Source organism: Fusarium tjaetaba (assembly GCF_013396195.1).
Source record: "Fusarium tjaetaba strain NRRL 66243 chromosome Unknown NRRL66243_c0000270, whole genome shotgun sequence".
Classification (NCBI taxonomy): Eukaryota; Fungi; Ascomycota; class Sordariomycetes; order Hypocreales; family Nectriaceae; genus Fusarium; species Fusarium tjaetaba.
Genome location: NW_023501466.1, coordinates 20,236 through 39,080, shown reverse-complemented (window position 1 = coordinate 39,080; position 18,845 = coordinate 20,236). Strand labels below are relative to the sequence as shown.

The 18,845-nt window shown below is 49.7% G+C and overlaps 9 protein-coding genes across 9 annotated transcripts; 4 read left to right on the top strand and 5 right to left on the bottom strand.

Moving 5' to 3' along the window:
* Positions 1-860: 860 nt before the first annotated feature.
* FTJAE_11129 (2-hydroxyphytanoyl lyase) lies at positions 861-2,264 on the top strand (the record flags this gene model as incomplete). The annotated part of the gene is made up of 3 exons (XM_037344040.1): positions 861-1,589; positions 1,644-1,702; positions 1,871-2,264. The coding sequence occupies 3 exons, from the start codon at positions 861-863 to the stop codon at positions 2,262-2,264; spliced, it is 1,182 nt and encodes a 393-aa protein (XP_037201820.1).
* A 35-nt stretch (positions 2,265-2,299) lies between these two features.
* On the bottom strand, positions 2,300-4,107 carry FTJAE_11128 (aldehyde dehydrogenase; the record flags this gene model as incomplete). Its single annotated transcript, XM_037344039.1, has 7 exons — positions 2,300-2,413; positions 2,489-2,789; positions 2,843-3,432; positions 3,484-3,820; positions 3,870-3,880; positions 3,940-3,991; positions 4,046-4,107. The coding sequence occupies 7 exons, from the start codon at positions 4,105-4,107 to the stop codon at positions 2,300-2,302; spliced, it is 1,467 nt and encodes a 488-aa protein (XP_037201819.1).
* A 609-nt stretch (positions 4,108-4,716) lies between these two features.
* Positions 4,717-5,981, top strand: FTJAE_11127 (ADH3-alcohol dehydrogenase III; the record flags this gene model as incomplete). Its single annotated transcript, XM_037344038.1, has 4 exons — positions 4,717-4,847; positions 4,901-4,949; positions 5,012-5,168; positions 5,221-5,981. 4 exons carry the CDS (start codon positions 4,717-4,719, stop codon positions 5,979-5,981), a joined length of 1,098 nt encoding a protein of 365 aa, XP_037201818.1.
* Positions 5,982-6,423: 442 nt separating this feature from the next.
* FTJAE_11126 (4-hydroxyacetophenone monooxygenase) lies at positions 6,424-8,325 on the bottom strand (the record flags this gene model as incomplete). Its single annotated transcript, XM_037344037.1, has 5 exons — positions 6,424-7,541; positions 7,595-7,913; positions 7,972-8,051; positions 8,104-8,223; positions 8,283-8,325. 5 exons carry the CDS (start codon positions 8,323-8,325, stop codon positions 6,424-6,426), a joined length of 1,680 nt encoding a protein of 559 aa, XP_037201817.1.
* Positions 8,326-8,904: 579 nt separating this feature from the next.
* Positions 8,905-10,371, bottom strand: FTJAE_11125 (uncharacterized protein; the record flags this gene model as incomplete). Its single annotated transcript, XM_037344036.1, has 1 exon — positions 8,905-10,371. The coding sequence occupies one exon, from the start codon at positions 10,369-10,371 to the stop codon at positions 8,905-8,907; it is 1,467 nt and encodes a 488-aa protein (XP_037201816.1).
* An 878-nt stretch (positions 10,372-11,249) lies between these two features.
* Positions 11,250-13,248, top strand: FTJAE_11124 (major facilitator superfamily transporter; the record flags this gene model as incomplete). The annotated part of the gene is made up of 6 exons (XM_037344035.1): positions 11,250-11,442; positions 11,494-11,794; positions 11,851-11,994; positions 12,046-12,192; positions 12,246-12,773; positions 12,840-13,248. The coding sequence occupies 6 exons, from the start codon at positions 11,250-11,252 to the stop codon at positions 13,246-13,248; spliced, it is 1,722 nt and encodes a 573-aa protein (XP_037201815.1).
* Positions 13,249-13,804: 556 nt separating this feature from the next.
* On the bottom strand, positions 13,805-15,025 carry FTJAE_11123 (uncharacterized protein; the record flags this gene model as incomplete). The annotated part of the gene is made up of 3 exons (XM_037344034.1): positions 13,805-14,218; positions 14,279-14,443; positions 14,504-15,025. The coding sequence occupies 3 exons, from the start codon at positions 15,023-15,025 to the stop codon at positions 13,805-13,807; spliced, it is 1,101 nt and encodes a 366-aa protein (XP_037201814.1).
* An 854-nt stretch (positions 15,026-15,879) lies between these two features.
* Positions 15,880-16,422, bottom strand: FTJAE_11122 (uncharacterized protein; the record flags this gene model as incomplete). The annotated part of the gene is made up of 1 exon (XM_037344033.1): positions 15,880-16,422. One exon carries the CDS (start codon positions 16,420-16,422, stop codon positions 15,880-15,882), a length of 543 nt encoding a protein of 180 aa, XP_037201813.1.
* Positions 16,423-17,430: 1,008 nt separating this feature from the next.
* FTJAE_11121 (uncharacterized protein) lies at positions 17,431-18,717 on the top strand (the record flags this gene model as incomplete). Its single annotated transcript, XM_037344032.1, has 1 exon — positions 17,431-18,717. The coding sequence occupies one exon, from the start codon at positions 17,431-17,433 to the stop codon at positions 18,715-18,717; it is 1,287 nt and encodes a 428-aa protein (XP_037201812.1).
* Between the last annotated feature and the right edge of the window lie 128 nt (positions 18,718-18,845).

Here is an 18,845-nt window from a genome sequence, read left to right as displayed (position 1 = left end):
CATTGGCAGCGACATCTCTGGGACACTTGCCTTTTGGTGGTTTTGCCCTGTTTCTCTGGGGTGTCCATAGGTGCATTCTGCTTTTCGCGAGGCCGAACCATGCCGCACGTAAACGTGTAATGTGTCTTAGTTATCAGTATCCGTAATTGTTTCTAAAACAAAGGTTTACATTTCCAGGATTCGCTTCAAATCACATGAAGCACTCAGATTCTCTCAGCCGAGGCTGTTCACGATTCTACAAACATGGTAAAATGCATGGCGTACGCGGGGTACATATTGATGATTGAGCTAGCCCTGCGGGGACGGACTCAGCGGTAGCTCCGAGTTGACAGATTTGAAGCTGCCGTGGCGGGACAAGAGGTGGCTTGCCGGGCTAACGCATACGCTTAGACGAGATGGGACTGCGAACTCTGTACAGAGTACCAGTTCAAAAAGGGAGTAACTTGAACCAGGTGATGGTAAAGAATAAACAGAATGCAATAATTGTCTCTCATCTGGAGTATCGCTGTCATAAGGCGAATACACATCAGAGTAGGCAACGACCTCATTACCATTACTGTAGTGTACCCAGCGAGGTACGACGTCGTCTCTCTCTCACAAACTTCGGCCGAGTACCCCGCATTCCAAAGGGATCTGCACCCAGGGGCCTTACACGAACCAGACCAGGGCTTGGTCAAATAAGGACTAGTACTACTATGGGTCCTCGGCACTCACGGAGCTCTACGCTCGGATCCCTCTCCCTGCACTGAAACTTCGAAATCTGGGGAATAGAGAACTGCTTCTCCATTGGGCGGCAGCTGTCAGAACCTCCGCATCGCAGAGTCCTCCCCTTCCCATCTGCAGTCAACAACCTCCTCGACATGGCAACGGACAGCACATCCTTTTCTCCCCAAGCCCTCGGTGCCTTGACCACAACGCGAAACGATGCGAACCTCACTCGACGCGAACGAAAGAGGGCGAGCGATCGCATGTCCCAGCAGGCATCCCGCGCAAAGACGAAAGCATACATCGCCCACCTCGAGAGGAGCGTCGCAAGACTTACAGAAGCCCAAAGTAATAATGGGCCGAATCTTTCTGAACAACTACGACAGCAGTTTGACGAGATCGCCAGCCTGAAACAAGCTTTGGCGCAGATCGCTAAGCTTGCAACCAACTCAATCTCTAATCACCATGGCGATGACGACGTGGATGACCGCACTCGCTCAGCGTCACGACCCCCGAACGAAAAAAGCTCCAGACATGGACAAAGTTCATATAATCCAGCATGCCACCCGCATCAAGAGTCACTCGGCCGCCTATACCCCTCCATCGATCTAAACTGCGGCGATAAACAGCGCGATTATTTCCAAGCCTTCAGCCAAGCGCTCGTTACCATCGAGAGCGACGCGAGCGGGCACGCTTTCTCGGACCCCGAAGTCGACGACGACATTAACATTAGAGCGGTGCTGGACGGCTGGGATGCAGCGAGGGCAAGGAACCCATTCGACATCGGCTGGCTGATGTTGCAGACTGTCGATGAGGGGTTTCTCTGGCGCAGCGGGCCAGTGGAAAGGATGGCGATGCTCCGGGTGATCCGGTCGATGCTCATGGTATTAGCCCCATCTAAAGAATAGCTTAGGGGTAAATGCTCAGAGGAGAAACAGTTAAAACTCAACCCACAACTTCCACCGAGCAGGAGGCCGCCTGCTTACATGAATCCAAGGTGCGTGCGCAATAGAAAGACCGTTTTGTGTATGGGACATTCCTGACCAAGTAACAAACAGTCCATTACAATATCAGACAGACCATTCAAGACTGGTCGATTACTTTGTATGGTGAATAATCCCAGCCAGTCTGTACGCTGAAGATCAGGTCCCTCTGACAAATGTAGGCCCGAAGTACGAGATTACCTCATCCTTTTCGGCATCAACTACGCTCCCGAAAGTCTCGCGGCTAAATTCGCCAGCGATATTGGGTTTAGGTGGCCATACGATCTGAGAGACACATGCAGGTATCAGCCCGCGAAAGGGATATATAGTTTCTCCGAGGACTTCAATCAAGCATACAAGAACCTGGACTCGTGGTATATGAAGTCTACAGTGGTAACGACCTACATACCGCCCTTGCCTTCTAATCTATTGTATGCGGGGTCGGATGATGATGACTGGCTGAAAGAAATAACGGGCGATGCTCAAGTATCTCCAGAATCTGCTCGTCATATCGAGGAAGAAGGAGAACGAGACTGGCTACTGTTGACTGCAATGCTTGACGAGATTCCTAAATAGTACATACGATAGTGATATCATATTTATAGAATGCATCATTGTGTCCCTGATAGCCGGACAGAGACTGTCTTGATGGTCGTGTAGCTCTCCAACACAGCTGCTCCCAGCTCGCGACCAATCCCACTTTCTTTATATCCGCCAAATGGAAGCTGATGATGAATAGTATTATACTTGGCACGAAGTAAAGTCAGCATATAACCATTGTTCTGTATATGGGTACGAACCTGGTTTACCCAGACGGTGCCAGTCTCGAGGAGATTGGACACGTTGAGAGCACGATCGATGTTCTTGGTATGTACCCCGCTTGCAAGGCCATATGAGGTTGCATTCGCAGCCTGAACTACCTCATCCTGGGTTTCGAACTTGGAGACGACACACACCGGCCCAAAGATCTCATCGCGCATGATCTTCATATCGTGAGAGGCGCCGGAAAAGATCGTTGGCTGGATAAAAAAGCCCTTTGCGCCCCAGCGAGAGCCACCAGCTTCGATCTTTGCACCATCGTCCACACCGCTCTTGATGTATCTATTGATAACTGTGAGTGACAGGGAAACGCAGAAAGAGATAGATAAACGTACCCCAGAATTCGATCAAACTGAGCCTTGGAGGTCTGCGATCCGTGAAATGTGTTGATGTCGAACGGATCGCCCACTGAAATGCGGGCTACCCGGGCCCTAAGAGCCTCTATAAACCTGTCATAAATCCCAGCCTGCACGTACACGCGCGAGCCAGCACAGCAGACCTGCCCAGAGCTATAGAAGATGCCAAACGTAACCCACTCAACGGCTGCATCAAAGTCTGCATCATCAAACACAATATTAGGACCTTTACCACCCAGCTCAAGTGTCACAGGCTTAAGGTTAGACTGGGCTGCCGCCTGCATGATAGCGCGCCCGGTGGTAGTCGAGCCTGTGAATGATATCTTCGCAACATCCATGTGAGATGCAAGGGCGGCGCCGGCAACATGGCCGAAGCCTGAGACGACATTGAAGATACCGGCTGGTGCTCCCGCTTGCTTGAAAAGATCAGCTAGCAATAGGGCAGATAGTGGCGTTAGCTCTGATGTTTTGACGACGACTGTGTTGCCTGCTGCAAGAGCTGGAGCTACTTTCCATGACATGAGGACAAGAGGTGCGTTCCATGGGACGACCAGTCCACACACGCCAAACTATGCCAAGTCAGTTGTTCATTTGGGGTATGGGGGGCATCGAGGACGTACCGGCTCACGCTTAGCAAAGTTAAAGCGCTCTGTATCAACATCAATGACTTTCCCTTCCATCTTGTCGGCCCAACCAGCATAGTAATTAAAAACGGAGACGCAGTGCGCGACATCTCCGATCGCCCACTGCTGAGCCTTGCCGTTGTTGAGCGTCTCAACCTTGGCCAGCAGATCGAGGTTCTTTTCGATCAGGTCGGCTACTCTGCGCAGCAACTTTCCTCGATCTTCGGGGGTTGTCGTGCGCCATGAGCCTTTGAATGCTCGTCGCGCGGCGGCCACGGCCAAGTCAACATCTTCGGACCCGGCTTCGGAGACGTGGGCGATGACCTCTTCGGTGCTGCCTTTGGCATTAGTATGGAGGGATTGCGTGGTTCTTGTTCCCTTACGTAGGATTCACCTGTGTAAAGGCGTCGATCATCAGCCAGCGCAGCCAGAATTAATATGAAAGCAACTTACAACTTCAAAAGTCTTGCCGCTTTTGCTTTCACGAAATTCGTTGTCAATGAACCTTGGCACTGTAGTTTAGACGGATACATCATAGACAGGAAGAACACTATCATACAGGCCTAGAGGCTGGGTGTAGCCTTTGCCATCTGGTAGGGTGATTTCAGTGGTCAGTGGCATTTCGAACGTCGTAGTGGCTGGATTATGTGGCAGTAGAAGTCTGGAAGACGGGAGGATCGTGATGAACTCAACTTGTCATGCGGGCCACTTGACAGATTCATCTCGTTATTAGAAAACAATTATATCCTCTCGCTCCCAAGATCTAGTCAGCATTGTACCGTTTTCGAGATGACAGCTCTGTCCCGAGGCACATTATTGACTTTTACACATACACCCTCGGTTCCTTTAGTAATGAGTAGGTATTTCTGACTCGCACTACGTCAACGTGACCAGGAATGGCAATGCGGGGGATGCATGATTGACACGACTGGACTTTTGCCTGGTGACCTACCCCGCTGGATGGACCGAGGCAGCTCGTAAAACATAATCTTGACTGAAGCTTTGGCTTGTCACACTCGACACACTACAATTTACAATCACATTGTATTGAGAAACCGAAATCTCTTTACTAGAAAGTAGCCTTTTGGAAAAGATCAATCTTTCGTCCCAATTACAAAGTCAGCACAGGCTAGCAAAAGGAAGCAACAAGACCCCAAACGCATTTCAATACAGGTCTTTGATCACAAAACAGTTCCAGTTTCAGTTGAACGTACGCTTTAAACTTCCACAATGGCTATCAAGGTACCCGAGATCCCTAAGCAGTACAAAGCTTTGGTGTACGATAACCCTGGCTCCATCTCCACCAAGCTCGTAACATTGGACACGCCGGAGCCAGGACCAGGTGAGGTGCTGATAAACATGTGAGCTATCTACAAGATCAGACGTCAGCTGAGTGGTTTGTTAACCTCCACAGGACGCATTCCGGCGTTTGTCACTCGGACTTGGCTGTCATGACCAATGGCGTATGTATCATTGTACCTGGAGATGTACTTCGGAACTGATAAGAATGCTGACACCACTTCAGTGGACATCACTTCCTGCTCCAACACCCAAGGGCCAAGTTGGCGGCCATGAAGGTGTCGGCAAAGTTGTGAAACTGGGACCAGGAGTTGACGCCACAGGCATCAAGATTGGAGATCGTGTTGGCATCAAATGGATCGCAAACCGTTGTGGAAGATGTGGTATGTAACACCTAAAACTCCACGTCTACTCTGAGCTAAGCTGTTGTCGCAGAACCCTGCATTGTCCGCGAAGATGGTCTCTGCTTCAATCAACAGATCTCCGGCTACTTCACCCCAGGCACCTTTCAGCAATACGTCCTTGGACCAGCTGCATATGTGACGCCTATACCAGAAGCACTAGACTCGGCTATAGCTGCTCCGATGCTCTGCGCTGGAGTGACGGTATACGCTGCGCTGCTTCGAAGTCAAGCAAAAGCCGGCAACTGGGTTGTCATCCCTGGGGCTGGAGGCGGCCTAGGTCACCTGGCCTGCCAACTCGGGTCCAGAGCTCTGGGCCTACGTATCATTGGCATCGATGACAGCAGCAAGGCTGATATCGTGCATAGTTCTGGCGCAGAGCACTTTGTCGATGTGAGGGGTTTCTCAAGTGACGAGGAGATGACGACGAAGATCAAGAGTTTAACCGGTGGTCTTGGCGCTCACGCAGTTATTGTATGCACTGCCTCACCAAGAGCTTATGCACAATCCATGAGTTTCTTGCGGTTCAATGGAACTGTGATTTGCGTTGGAATGGTCGAGGGTGACGAGGTGCCGATCGCGGGAGCTAAGCCGGTGCAGATGATTGCACAGCAGTTACGAGTTGTAGGATCTGCGGTTGGGAATCAGCAGCATGCAATTGAGGTGCTTGACTTTGCTGCTCGTGGTATTATCAAGCCACACGTGGAGGTGCGCAAGATGGAGGACTTGACTGGGGTGTTTGAAGATATGAAACAAGGAAAGCTTCGTGGAAGAGTTGTCATTGATCTGGCTTGATCAAATTGGGGTATGTCTTCTTAGACGATAGGGTATCTAGAATATGACAAGTACTGGTATAAAACTACTTAAGAAGCGCGAAAGGGACAATATTGACAATAGACTTGATGGGAGGTACTAGTAAGCATGATACGTAAGGTGTGAGGTAGATGTTTCATTTACAGTCGAGACTTATAGCTGAGAACACGAGTCGTCATGGATAACTCAGTGAATACATCAAGGTGTACCTATGGATGACGGCGGCCTATAAGGTTAAGCTTTAGGCTGAGGTGTACAAAGACCAATTTTGTGGACAACCCATACTGGCCAGATGACCTGACGGTTCGGGCACGTTAAGTAAAGTGCAATAAGACTAAAGAAAGTGGAATCCGAACCAAGAGGTGATACATATAAAATGCCAATGCCTGCCATTTTGCGCATCAAAAACAGGCAATCTCAACGGCTACAGAATGTGTTTCAGCAAAGAACCCCGACGATGATGATAGACAGAGACTGCTGCTGCCAACCCCGCCAAAGCTGTCACCGAAACAAGTTGCTTCGTACTAAGCAGCGTCTCCTCCACGACACGACCAATCCGCTCCTTGCCAGTCGGAAGATTCTCCATCCCGTCTCCCTGAAGCTCATAGTCCGACCAGTCAACCTTGGACAACAATTCCTGGTACTGCACCACAGTCCCGCTCCAATTGTTGGTGACAACTCCACTGTCAGTCTTATACCAACTACTGCACCTGGCGTCAGCAAAGGTAGAACTTCCTAGACTGCTCTGCAGGTCTTTGTTCCATTCTTGGACCCTCAGTGCTTTGGGCATGACAGATAGCTGACCCCCTCGGGCTCTGCTCTTCAAGACTCTTGTCACCAATGGAACGAGATATCTGGCTTGAGCTTCAATCATGAGAATGATAGAGTTGTGGCCCAGATTCGTGTTGGGCCCATACAACATTCCAAAGTTTGGCAGGCCATCTACCGTGACACCGTAGAGAGCAGATGCGCCGTTTTCCCACTTGGACTTCAAAGTCTGGCCACCCACGCCTTGCACGTTAATCCCGTGCAGGAAGTTCCTGGCTTGAAATCCGGTCGCAAAGACGACAAGGTCAAGATCAATATCTTTCTCTTGTGATCCATCTCTCACAACGACGCCACTATCCGTCATTCTGTCGATATGTTGCGTCTCGAGGCTAACATGCGGAAGTCGTAATGTAGGATAGTAATCATCGCTGAGCAGAATGCGTTTACAGCCCGGCGGATAGTTTGGCGTTAACTTCTCCCACAGATCCGGGCGATCAGGCAGCTGGGTCTGCATGTGCTGTTTACAGGTCGCGGTCATGGTAAAAGAGTCGGAGGAATCGGCGTGATTGACAGCTTGATAGTAGGATTCGCGAGCATTCATTATCTCAGCCCTTACCCGACTGAGAACTGCAGGCACATGATCGAACAGGATCCTCTTCCACCTTGGAATTTCCGCATCGAATCTTGGCATTAACCAATTGGGTGATCGTTGAAAGACGGTTAAATGAGAAGCAACCTTTGCGACTTCAGGTGCGATTTGAACAGCGGTAGCTCCTAAAGAACGTCAGACTCGGTTTCTTGCCATAGCTCAAAGACCAAGGGCTCACCATTGCCGATTATGCCGACATGCTTGCCACGAAAGTCATAGCTCCAGTCCCAGCGAGCAGAATGCATGACCTTGCCCTGGAAGCCATCCTGGCCGCTGATTTTGGGCCAGAATGGCTCGTTCAGCTGACCAACTCCCGCGATCAGGAATTTCGCCTTGATGGTGTATTTCGAGCAGAACTCAGCCTCTTTTCCAGCTAGGACATTGATGCCGACGTTCCACTCATGAGATTCGGAGTTCCATTCTCCGGCCGTGACTTCTGAGCTGAAGCGTACGAATTTGTACAGGCCATACTTCTGGGCGACGTCTTGAATGTAGCTCTGTTGGTGAACCACGATAAGCAGGAGAACTAGGGGGTATAGAAGGATGTGTTCTTACAAGGATCTCTTTCTGTTCTGGATATGCTCTAGACCAGTAAGGGTTCTGTGCAAAGGAATACGAGTACAGATGTGACAAAACTGAGACCAGGGAGTTAGTATGCACTCTCCGTGTAAGGTTGAATGAACTGACTGTCGCAGCAACATCCGGGGTATATGTTGTCTTTCCACGTTCCTCCGAATCCTGCACTCTTTTCGATGATGACGATATCGCGTATGCCGGCCTCGAGCAGCTTGATAGCCATGCAGATCCCTTGAGTATAATCAGTTTCCTCGAATCTTAGCCAAGTCACTGATTTTGTTGGATCCTACCGGAGAATCCAGCTCCGATGATTACCACATCCGATCTTGTCATGGCGTAATGTTTATCGGTACCGCTGGTTACTTGCTTAGTCGTATTGCGTTGCTGATTGCTTCAATGAGGAACAGGGTCGATTGGCCGTTATTTTCTGTATCTTTCTAGGAAGTAGTGTACTGAGCACTGTATCAACCGTTGTGCCTTAAATGTGCACATGGATTCGGTAAACTAGCCTCTTGACAGGCTGCTGTAACAGTGTATACCGCGGCCGGCACACCGGGATTTTCAACCCCTTGTGACTTAGTAAACTGTAAGTGGCATCGTGGTGCGGGGGAAGCCTCGGCTTGGAAATAGCTTGCAAGCGCTCTAGCCTGAAATGCAGCTAGGTAGAAGACGCTCTCGACCTTGCCTACTCGTCGACAACAGAGGCAGCTTGAAAAAGCCTAAGAGTTTTGTTTAAAATTCTTCCAAAAGGAAAGGGTTCTCAGTATATGGGCTTTATTTCTCGTGAAGACATTATGTGATTCGGATTTTGATAAATTACATCTATGTGCTGGATGATGTACATAGCTGGGTGGTATTGCGTATATTAAAGAAAAGGAAAATATATTGCATTACTATAAAAACAATAACTATTTAAGGCGAGTAAGATACATAAGAATATTTAAAAGGAAGGAGATTGACTCCAAGCTTGACAACATGAAGGGCGGCCCAGGCTGCAGCCACTAAGGTGCCTACAAGTATCAACAGCGTAGCAAGCGCCTTACGATCAGCAGTCCAAAATACCATTTTCTTAGTCTTAGCAAGACTCCTGCCCTTGTCTTTGTCCTTGGACTCGCCAGAGCTAGGCAGGTACTTGAAGTTAAAGGCAGAGCGGTGATCCAGGCCGAGTTGTGGGTTGTTGATGTAGTCCCTAACATTTCGACGAAACGCCGCGATTTGAGCGCGGTCCAGAGCTGGGATATCGCGGCAGGTATAGTAGACAATCATGAATAGCGCACACTGCCCTGCTGCCAGCACCGTGTAGTATTTGCTAGGCCGACCGATGCCCAGAGCATCAGCAAGGGGGTCACCGTTAAGCCAGCGCGCAGTGGCCTCGAGATACGGCTTACTGGCGTAGCTGGGCGCCGTGTCACTCATGGCGATGATGATGTTCTGCGCGTGTGTCTGCGACCTGCTCGACGGGTTGTACTCGTATAAGTACAGAGACTCCATAATAGCGCGCGCCTTGGCCGGCGAAGAGAAGAAGTCGGTCGGTGTGCCCATGTAGTAAGCGATGAGGCGCCACAGAGCAACGTAGTCGATCATTTCCTGCTCGCGCATATGGATACCCTGTCGTGGGAGGGACTGCCAGATTATGGTGGCGCAGTTGACAGCGATGGTGCCGATGGAGTCCAAGTCGTTGATGGGGATGCCAAGCTTTTCGACAGAGAAGTAAGAAGGGCGCTTGGCTGCGAGTTGGAGGATACGACGGCGTACAGTGCCGTGGAGGAAGCGCACTTTCATGCAGCTTGCAAAGCCACGACCGCCGAATTTGAGACTGTCGACACTTTCGGTGACGTCGACGAAGTAGATTGTTGTTTCGAGCATACGGCGGAAGACAGTGTCTACGTTGAACCCGCCCGTGCGGCCTAATACCTCGGCGACTCGAGCGCCGGCTGTGCCTCCGACGAGCGACTGGTATGTCAGGCCTGTAAAGGCAGCACCACCGTAGCGGTATAGGACATCTTGGCCGCGTGCGATCTGGTCCCAGTCGACCCAGTCAGGCGTGGTGTTGACCTCGTCCCAGAGCTGCTCCAGCTTCGGATGCTCTGTGTGATGCTCGACGAACAGCTCGTATAGATCCCGCCATTTCGGAGCCCGAGTCTCAGTCTTTGCTCCGTCAGGGGATGTGGTATTGGAGTCTTGTTTGTCTTGCTGACTCTTGCGCTCAGGCGGATACATTTCATTCAGAAGAACCGCACACTCCTCGCCCAGTGTATCACAAGAGTGCTTTAGATGGTCATACTGCTCTGGGGTCTGGTGGTCTTTGGTCCATTTGAATCGATAACCCCAGGCCTCTCGCATTTCGTCCTCAGAATTGGTGGCTTTGGACTGTGTCATGGTCGATGATAGCAAGGCGGTTGCTGATTCAGATGTCAAAGGTTTCTGTCAGAGGTCGATGCAGAACAAAGTCCTGGTTGACTGGGAGGGGGTATTGGTCTGATATCTACAGCCTCGGTCCCATTGAGAAGCCCGAATGCTCTGCGAGTCGTGCTGCAGTGGTAATAGCCAGGCAACGAATGGACGACCCAAAACAGCGTTCAGGACTATCTGGTGTGTGTAACAGTTGGCATGTAGCATTCGTGCTTGACATGACAGGCGGGTCTACGGGGTGCTACAGGGCTCCGAGTCGTGGATGGCCATTGCCTCATCCGACTAATTACATGCAAGCTCTTGTTCCCCCCGAATCCCCGTTGGCGAACAAGCAGTCACTGTTGGCAGATAGGACAAGTCACAGCCCTGAGAGGCGATCCCCCAGCCGTGCTAGCGTAGTTGTCCATGTCAGATTGTCGGAGTCAACACTCCCAAGTCTCTGACACGGACAATCTGACTCGAGCCGCGGCTGGTTCGGCAGTTTCCTACGTTTATGCCTAAAGTAGAAATGGCTGACTATCAAGAGTGCGGGGCCCCGCGTCCATACCCCAAAGAGCGTTTCAGGGGGTCAACTCTCGTAGTATCAGACTAGCCTTCTTGAGCTGGGCTATCTGGGGTCCCCGCGTTTTGACACCTTGGCACACAATACGGCGTTAATGTTTAGCATTCACCTACTCTGTAGTTAAATGGAATGCTGCTTATAAGGTCAAGCTTTAAGCTGCGAAACTAGATGATAAATGAAAACAGGATATTTTGTACGACATTTATAATACATTAATCTGACCCTTCATCTTATGTGCCCCATCCTTTCTCCACCTTCATCTCTCCAGTGTACATGAACAGCCATGACCAAGTCCCAAGAAGACGATCAGTATACTCCCTCTTCGGAGCAGGTAGAGAAGGCTGAACACGGCGGTATTCTAACCGTCGACCTCAACTACAACGCCCACGCCGTCAAGGGCGATGATTCCGATGGAGTTGTTGATTGGACCTGGCGCCATGCCATTGCCTCCATCTCTCTTGCAGGACTATACGTAGGTATGTCACCATCCCAAACCCCTCAAACAAATCACCATGCTCATTTTGTAGGCGCTCAGATTCCGCTTTACTTTGTAGGAGGCTCCCTCACCTACATAGTCAAAGACATCGGATCCTCCGAAAAGTCGTCATGGCTACCCATCGCCAACACGCTGACCATCGCCGTCGTGGCACCCTTTGTCGGCTATCTTCAAGATCTCTTCGGTCGACGCTACATTTCGCTCGCTGGCGGCGTGACCATCCTCATTGGTGTTATTCTCGTTGGCACGACACATACTTTTGGTCAGGCGGTCGTTGGCATGGCTTTTGCTGGTGCTGGAGCTGCTGTTGGTGAACTCACCGCTCTTGCTGGGTTAGTAGTCTCCTCGCTTCCCTTGGATGTCTGCTGACTGCTTTGTGTGCTTGTAGCATTGCGGAACTCGTCCCTGTGAAGAAGCGCGGCTTCTACCTTGCACTGGTGACTTTCTTCGTCATTCCGTTTGTTCCGTACGTCATGTATGGCCAGATCTTGAGCAAGTATCACACTTGGAGATGGGGCATGTGGATTTCACTGTAGGTCTCTGCGATGGCATCTGGTACGAACATGGGCTGATAAGAACACAGGATATACAACGGCATCTGCCTTGCCGTGGTGGCTCTCACATATTTCCCCCAATCCCATAAGAGAGCCGGAGAACTATCCAAGATGGAGATTCTAAAGTCAATTGACTACGTCGGGGCTTTCTTGTCCATTGTCGGCCTGACTCTCTTGTAAGTGTCTCCCAAATACCTTCCGCCAATACTGATCTAACACAGTCAAACAGCCTCGTTGCTCTTCAGGCCGGCGGGTACTCCCATCCTTGGTCATCAGCTTACGTCCTATGCCTTCTTCTCATCGGCATCGTTCTGATCATCGCATTCTGCATCTGGGAGGCCAAGTTCGCAAAGTGTCCAATGGTTCCAGGTGATTTATTCAAAGGCCAACGCGTCGTCGCAGTAGCCTTCCTGGTGGCTTTTGTAGGCGGCTTGAACTTTTACTCATCCATCAACTTCTACCCGCTCGAAGCCTTGACTGTGTTTGATCCGGCTCCTGTTCAGGTCGGCCTCAAGGGCCTGGCATCTGGTCTGGGGATCACCATAGGCGCCACGGTCATCAATGGTGCACTTTCGTGGTTCAAAGGAAATGCTAGAGAGCTGCTCCTTTTCTCGTGCGTTATGATGACTGCCTTTGGAGGAGCTTTAGCTGCGGTGACGCCTGACACTCCTGCTTTGATCTATATCTTTGGCGTCTTTTCTGGCATTGGAGTCGGCGGTGTCCTCGTTCCAGCGGCAACCGTTGCTATTACCGTTGCGTAAGTAGTATTCCCCTCGAGGTCTCCTTTAAAGCCCATTTACTAACTGCCTTGCTCTCATCTCAGACCAGACGAACTCATCGCCACATGTGTTGCCCTGTCGCTGTCGATCCGTGTCGTTGGCGGTTCCATCGGTTACAGCATCTATTATAACATTTTTTACCATAAGCTCAAGGCCAAGCTTCCCTACGTCGTCGCCGACTATGCTATCAAAGCAGGGCTTCCTCTCACCTCCGCCACCCAGTTTGTCACTGCCTACATTCTTGAGCCTTCTGCCCTAACTTCTGTCCCTGGCGTCACTCCTGAGATTCTGGAGGCTGCAGCTATTGGCAGTCGCTGGGGATACGCATACGCGCTGAAATATGTGTGGCTGACAAGCATTGCTTTTGGCGTTTGTGCTATTGTAGCATGCGCTTTTATTGGAAACACCAAGAAGTACATGACTAACCGCATTGCCGCTCGTATTGCTCACTGAACGGGTTGACTAGCTATGTATTCTGGTTAGAGGGCTTGACTACGCTTAATGTAACGCGATACATATATACATTCTCATTCTGTCTCGTTGAGACGTCATAAGCTTTAAGAATCACTCAATATACAATCTCGTTCATTACCTGTGCTTGCAGCCTGAACCTCAACCTTAAAGGCAGCCGTCAAGTATTTGATGTACTTATAATAAAGAATAGAGTATTATTAACACTGGACCACGTTTATAGCCACTATGTGGATGTATTCAGAATAGTCTAAGGGATCGATTTGAGGGAGGCCTTAGTGTTGAGTAATAAACACCAAGGCTCGGATTATGCTCTGTACTTACTAAATCAACTCACATTCTTACATATTGCTTTTAGCAAAGTTAACGTTCAGAGTAACTAACTTAATAGTACTGATAATAGGGTAGTTTAGGTAAAAGTGGATTTTGTACTTTTATTCTTTTTTTTATCTTTTTCTATTTACTTTTTCTCTTCCTTCATTCCCAACAAGCTATCCCCCTAACTCTTTCCACCACAAGAAACCATATCGAACTCAGATCATGAAGCAACCTTAAACTGCTCCCACAAGGCAGAGCCCGAAGCTGAATAGTCGCCAACAGTTCCCTCAATAGAGCCAATCCACCTGCTGTAGAGTTCAATGTCGATCTGGGTCTTCTTCACAGTCAGAAGAGCATCCAACTCTGTGCCGTCGTCCAGAGTCATGTTCAGCGTCATCTGAGTCGGGTTGGTCGAACCCAGAGTGGGTGGATATGGCGTGCCGACAGGTCGGACTCGAAGGCCCGTGGTGCATGTATTTCCTACAACCTGTCCGTCCTTCAAAACATAACCGCCGACCTTCTCGACGTTGTTCTTATCGAGCATGTCGAAGAAGACGATGTTGTAGTCGCCAAAGGTAGCGTGGCCCCAGTACCAGCCGTTCAGCGAGGCCAGGAAAGGAGCGTCACCCCAGTTCTGAGTAGAAGACATTAGTTAGTTTTTTCAGATTTTGGGGACGGGCAGCTGTGAACATACCTTATCGTGATATCCATTACCAGTAAACTTGATGTTTTGCCCATTGATCTTCACGTCAACTGCGGCGTCGGCGGCAGGCATGACATTGACCCAGCCAACGTTGGGGAGAACCTTCATGTTCTGGCCAGCTTCAAGGGGACCGCAAACATAGTGACCGGGGCCGCGCTAAGTCCATCATCAGCTACTTCCATCTTTCCAGCAGGCCATTCCATGGTGTAAACTTACAGACTTCAGCGTAAAGGTGCCCTCTACGGATGGGTTCAACAATGTCTTCTTGAAGGTGACCTTGTAGGTACTCAGATCTGCCGCCCCTTCGAACTTGGCACCGGATCCCTTCCAATCACCCGTCGCTCCATCGCCATCGAGTTTGATCGTGACAGAGGTAGACGAAATGGGAAACGAAAAGCCATCGCCACCATTGTTGTAAAAGACATAGACATTCAGAGGGTCGATTGCATTCAACAAGTCGAAGCTGAATCCGACAAAGGAAGAGGTGAAGAAAATGACAGTCAGGGCGTGTTCGCCATCATCAGAGACGGCGTCAAAGTACCACCAATCGAAAGTAGTCGAGTTGATGGGGTTGACACGAGGACCGTCGGCGCCAGATGCGCAAGAGGTGAACAGGACATCGCTGGGGCCGAGGGAGAGAAGGGGAGAGTAGGTCGTGACTTGCTTAGGGCATTGGGCGTAGCCTCCTACGACCAAGGTCAGAAGTGGCAATAGTGCCTTCAAAAAAGAGAACTTCATCGTAGGCCGGGTTGGTCTGCAACAAATATGATAAGAATGTTAGAGTAGATAGTAGATATGAGTGGTCTGGATTGTGTATCAGCGAGTTCACGTCACCGATAAGAGTCTGAGACCTTCTTCTTGTACAAAAAGACAATTGGTGAGTGATCAGATAATTCATTGTCGAAGGTTTACCAGGAATCCCGGCTCTAGACTCTTTTGGGAATCAGTTGCGAAAAGAGGTACTTTGCTTCCCAAAACCTCGTCTAGTCTTGTCAGACTATCTGACACGGACATTCCAGCTAGTTCATGGCTTGAGGACTTTTGCGGGGAAGCTTACGGTAAAGAGGAGATGCTGTCAAAGCGTTGGCCATGTCAGGCTAAGACAGGGGAGACGAAAATAAGAGCTAATCCAGTTAGCGGTAAGCGGTTTGATAACGACCTCGGTAGTTGCAGCATTTAGAGTTCACACGAAGAATTGACAGTTGATAATTTGGACGAAAGTGACCAATTGGGCTTTAGGAAATGAAACGGGTTTGACTTAAAGGCCCGAGTACCGAGAGCTCATGAGGGGTATCCCGAGCTGTCAAGCTGCCCGCCGTTGGAAGAGGCTAGATCATCCTTTCGAAGCAATGCAACAGTAAGCTAACGAGGCAATTGAGTTTCTGTTTCAAAGGCAATTGATTGAGAATTGTCAACGTGCACGTAAGGTTCTGGGAAAGCTCATATTGGTGGGGGGGTTGTGTTCTTATTCATCACCGCATTCGCACGCGAAAGCTTAACCTTGTAGGCGGAACTTGCGAAAGTCAACTACATAGATTGAGAATAATGTTACATGTCAACGGAATTACATAATGTGGAGGATAACTAATTCTTTACCCAGAATACGAATAAGACCCTGAGAATATGTTCTCCCACGTGCCGAAAACCCAGCGCTCATACTCGCGTATCTCCTTATCAGCCATCGTCACGCCATCCACTCTCTTTCTCTTCCGTGGTCTCAAATCGGTGTGTTTCGCAGGCTGGGTGATGTTGTAGTAAGAATAGATATCTTGCTTCACTTCTTTGCCGGTATCACTGAGTATGAATCGCTCGAAATCAGTCATGTTGAAGTTGCAAGTCATTGAAGGACTTGAGAATGCAGACTCGGGAGAGCGCTTTAGCCGGTTTGCCTCTGGTTGGGAAGAGCACTGATCAAGTTGCTTGAAGCCGTTATGTACTTTTGACTGACAATCTCTCTTCGGTTCACGGTGGCGTCGTCGCGAGTCGTGGGAATCATGACCCCTCTTGTCTGGCCCCGAGAAGTAAATAAATCTTGGTGTGAAGACGTCTTGCACTTCTTCTTCTGGTGACTCTTGTTCTGACTCGTTCCAGAACGGGGTGTGGACAACAGCCACCGTCCGCGGTAAAGCTGGCATCGTCTGATAGGTAATACAAGTGAGGTAGAACTAAATGGGTATACAAATTCTAATGATACAGGTAGCTTCTAAATTGAATCCTGTAAGTATGAGATGGCAATTGCTTGTATAAGACACGCTCGGTAGTCAAGAGGTCACATTCTAAATACGAAGCGGGGTCCGTACAGGGTAACTATCGTCTCGGCCCGAGATGGACTACCCCGTCGATCACCGAGTCAATTTAGCGAGTCAGAACCTCCTCATTCTCTACGAGCTAACGTACGTGCTGTGACTGGTCCCAATCACATTGTTAGCATCTCAGTATTCAGTTAGTGATTCAGTTAGTGATTCGTTACCGTCTCCTTCTTACATTCCTGATCCCGCACCCTTGTTCATCTTTCAATTACCCGTCTATCTCCGGGTTAATCCCATATCATGCATGCCAGTACCATGGCTACCTCTTTGTCCTTTAAATCCCGTAGTATGCGTCCGCGTCGCATATCAAAGTGTATCCCGGCTTGTAAGAATTTCTTATAAGAGCAACAATAATTATTCAATTATCGAAAGTCGTCACTTCGAACTCTATAGTCTTCAATATTGATGTCAAAGCAACAGGCTTAGTAGAAGCAGAGAGCTGGACCATAAGTGTAAGCATAGCACTCGTTCTTGCCCCGGTGAGATGTCATAAGCTTTAACTAACAATCAGTCTTTAGCCCTCATTGTTGCTGTGACTCTTCATTGGCGATATCTGTTATGCTTCGACTGTGGATCGAGAGGCCGGCGGAACCGGCGGGGTACTAACCAAATCTGGACAGACAACTCTATGGCGGGGCCGTTCCGACGATGTCATGCGGCGGTCGACTGACCTGGTCCTTGTTCAATACTGAGTATAGGTGGATGGTGTTAGAACCATTTGGCTGTAATTATCGTCCGTATAGAAATTCGAACTCGTTGTTCCCTTGAAGTTTTATATGATCTACACCCTTAACAGCTCCAATATCGTTACGCTTCAAGACTCGTTGTCGCTCAATGGCCCCTATCAGAGTCGTCATTATTGGCGGCGGCCTCGCAGGCGCATGTCTAACAAACGGCCTCATCAACAAGTCCGATGGTCAAATCGACGTGACCGTCTTCGAACGCGATGAAGCTGGCTCAGAACGAGGTGGCTACCAAATTCGTCTTGGAGCTCATGCACTCATTGGCTTCAAAGCCTGTCTGACAGAAGAACAATACGAAAGCCTACTCCCCTGCTTCGGCAAGTCTGGAGGCGTCGTGTCGTCTGCTCCTTGCATCTTCAGCCCTTCCGATCTGAAGGTCTTGATCGACTTGAGTAAAGCTCCTATTTATGAGAAGAGCGCTCCGATTGCACGAACGAGACTTCGCAACTTTCTCCAAAAGCCATTGAAGGAGAGGGACGCTATCCAGTTTGGTAAGAAGTATGTTAGGTATGAAGTACTTCGAGGAAAGGAAGCTGGCCAGAGCAGCATCAGGGTTCACTTCAGCGACGATACACATCACGACTGCGATGTCCTCATATCTGCAGAGGGAAGCGGAAGTCGGATCAACAAGCAGATTGGACTGAACAATATCATCACCGAAGTGACGCCTGGACACGGTGGCTACTTGGGCAAATGTCATCTACCCTGGTCTGTACTACAGACATTGCCGCGACAGCTTCTCGAAAAGGGAACTATTTACACCGGTAACTCCAAGGCCATGGTATTTGCCGCTGTATATCTACCAGAAGCCTTATCGCCCTCTAAGTCTGAGCACACGGATATCCTCAGACCCAAGAACTACGACGAGGACGAAGCTTCTCTGTTCCTCGGCATGGCATGGACGACTGGGCCTGAAGCAGCGGAACTCCCTCAAGTCAAAGACAAGAAGGGACTGATGAAAAAAAAGCTTGACGAAGCTGGCTTCCATCCCGGCTTTCACAAGCTGGTTGATGCTGTCGATGACGACGCTATCATGACGACGCCATGGCGATACGCAAAGAAAGACACGCCCGTGAATTGGAGACAACAACTCCTATCCAAGAGCGAGAACAAGGCAGATCCAAGCATTGCAAATCCTCGCGTTTGGCTCATCGGAGATTCCATCCACCCGATGCTGCCGTCCAGAGGAATGGGAGCGAATAATGCGATCCATGATACAGCGGATGCACTTGGCCCATTACTCGAGCTTGCGAAGCTGAAGAGCGCACATGGAGATGTGACTGATGAGCAGGTGAGTGAGCAGTTGGCAGTGTATGAGAAAGCTATGATGCCGAGGGCGTTTGAATGGGTCAAGAAGAGTAGCAACCAACAGGTATGACTCCCGCTCATATTGTGAATATTGAAGCTGACGATTTGGTAGTTACCGGACTTGGATAGTCTGACTGGGCGTGGGATAATTATTGGTCTGCGGGTGATGCTCTTCGTGGTTAGTGGCTTTGTGAGCTG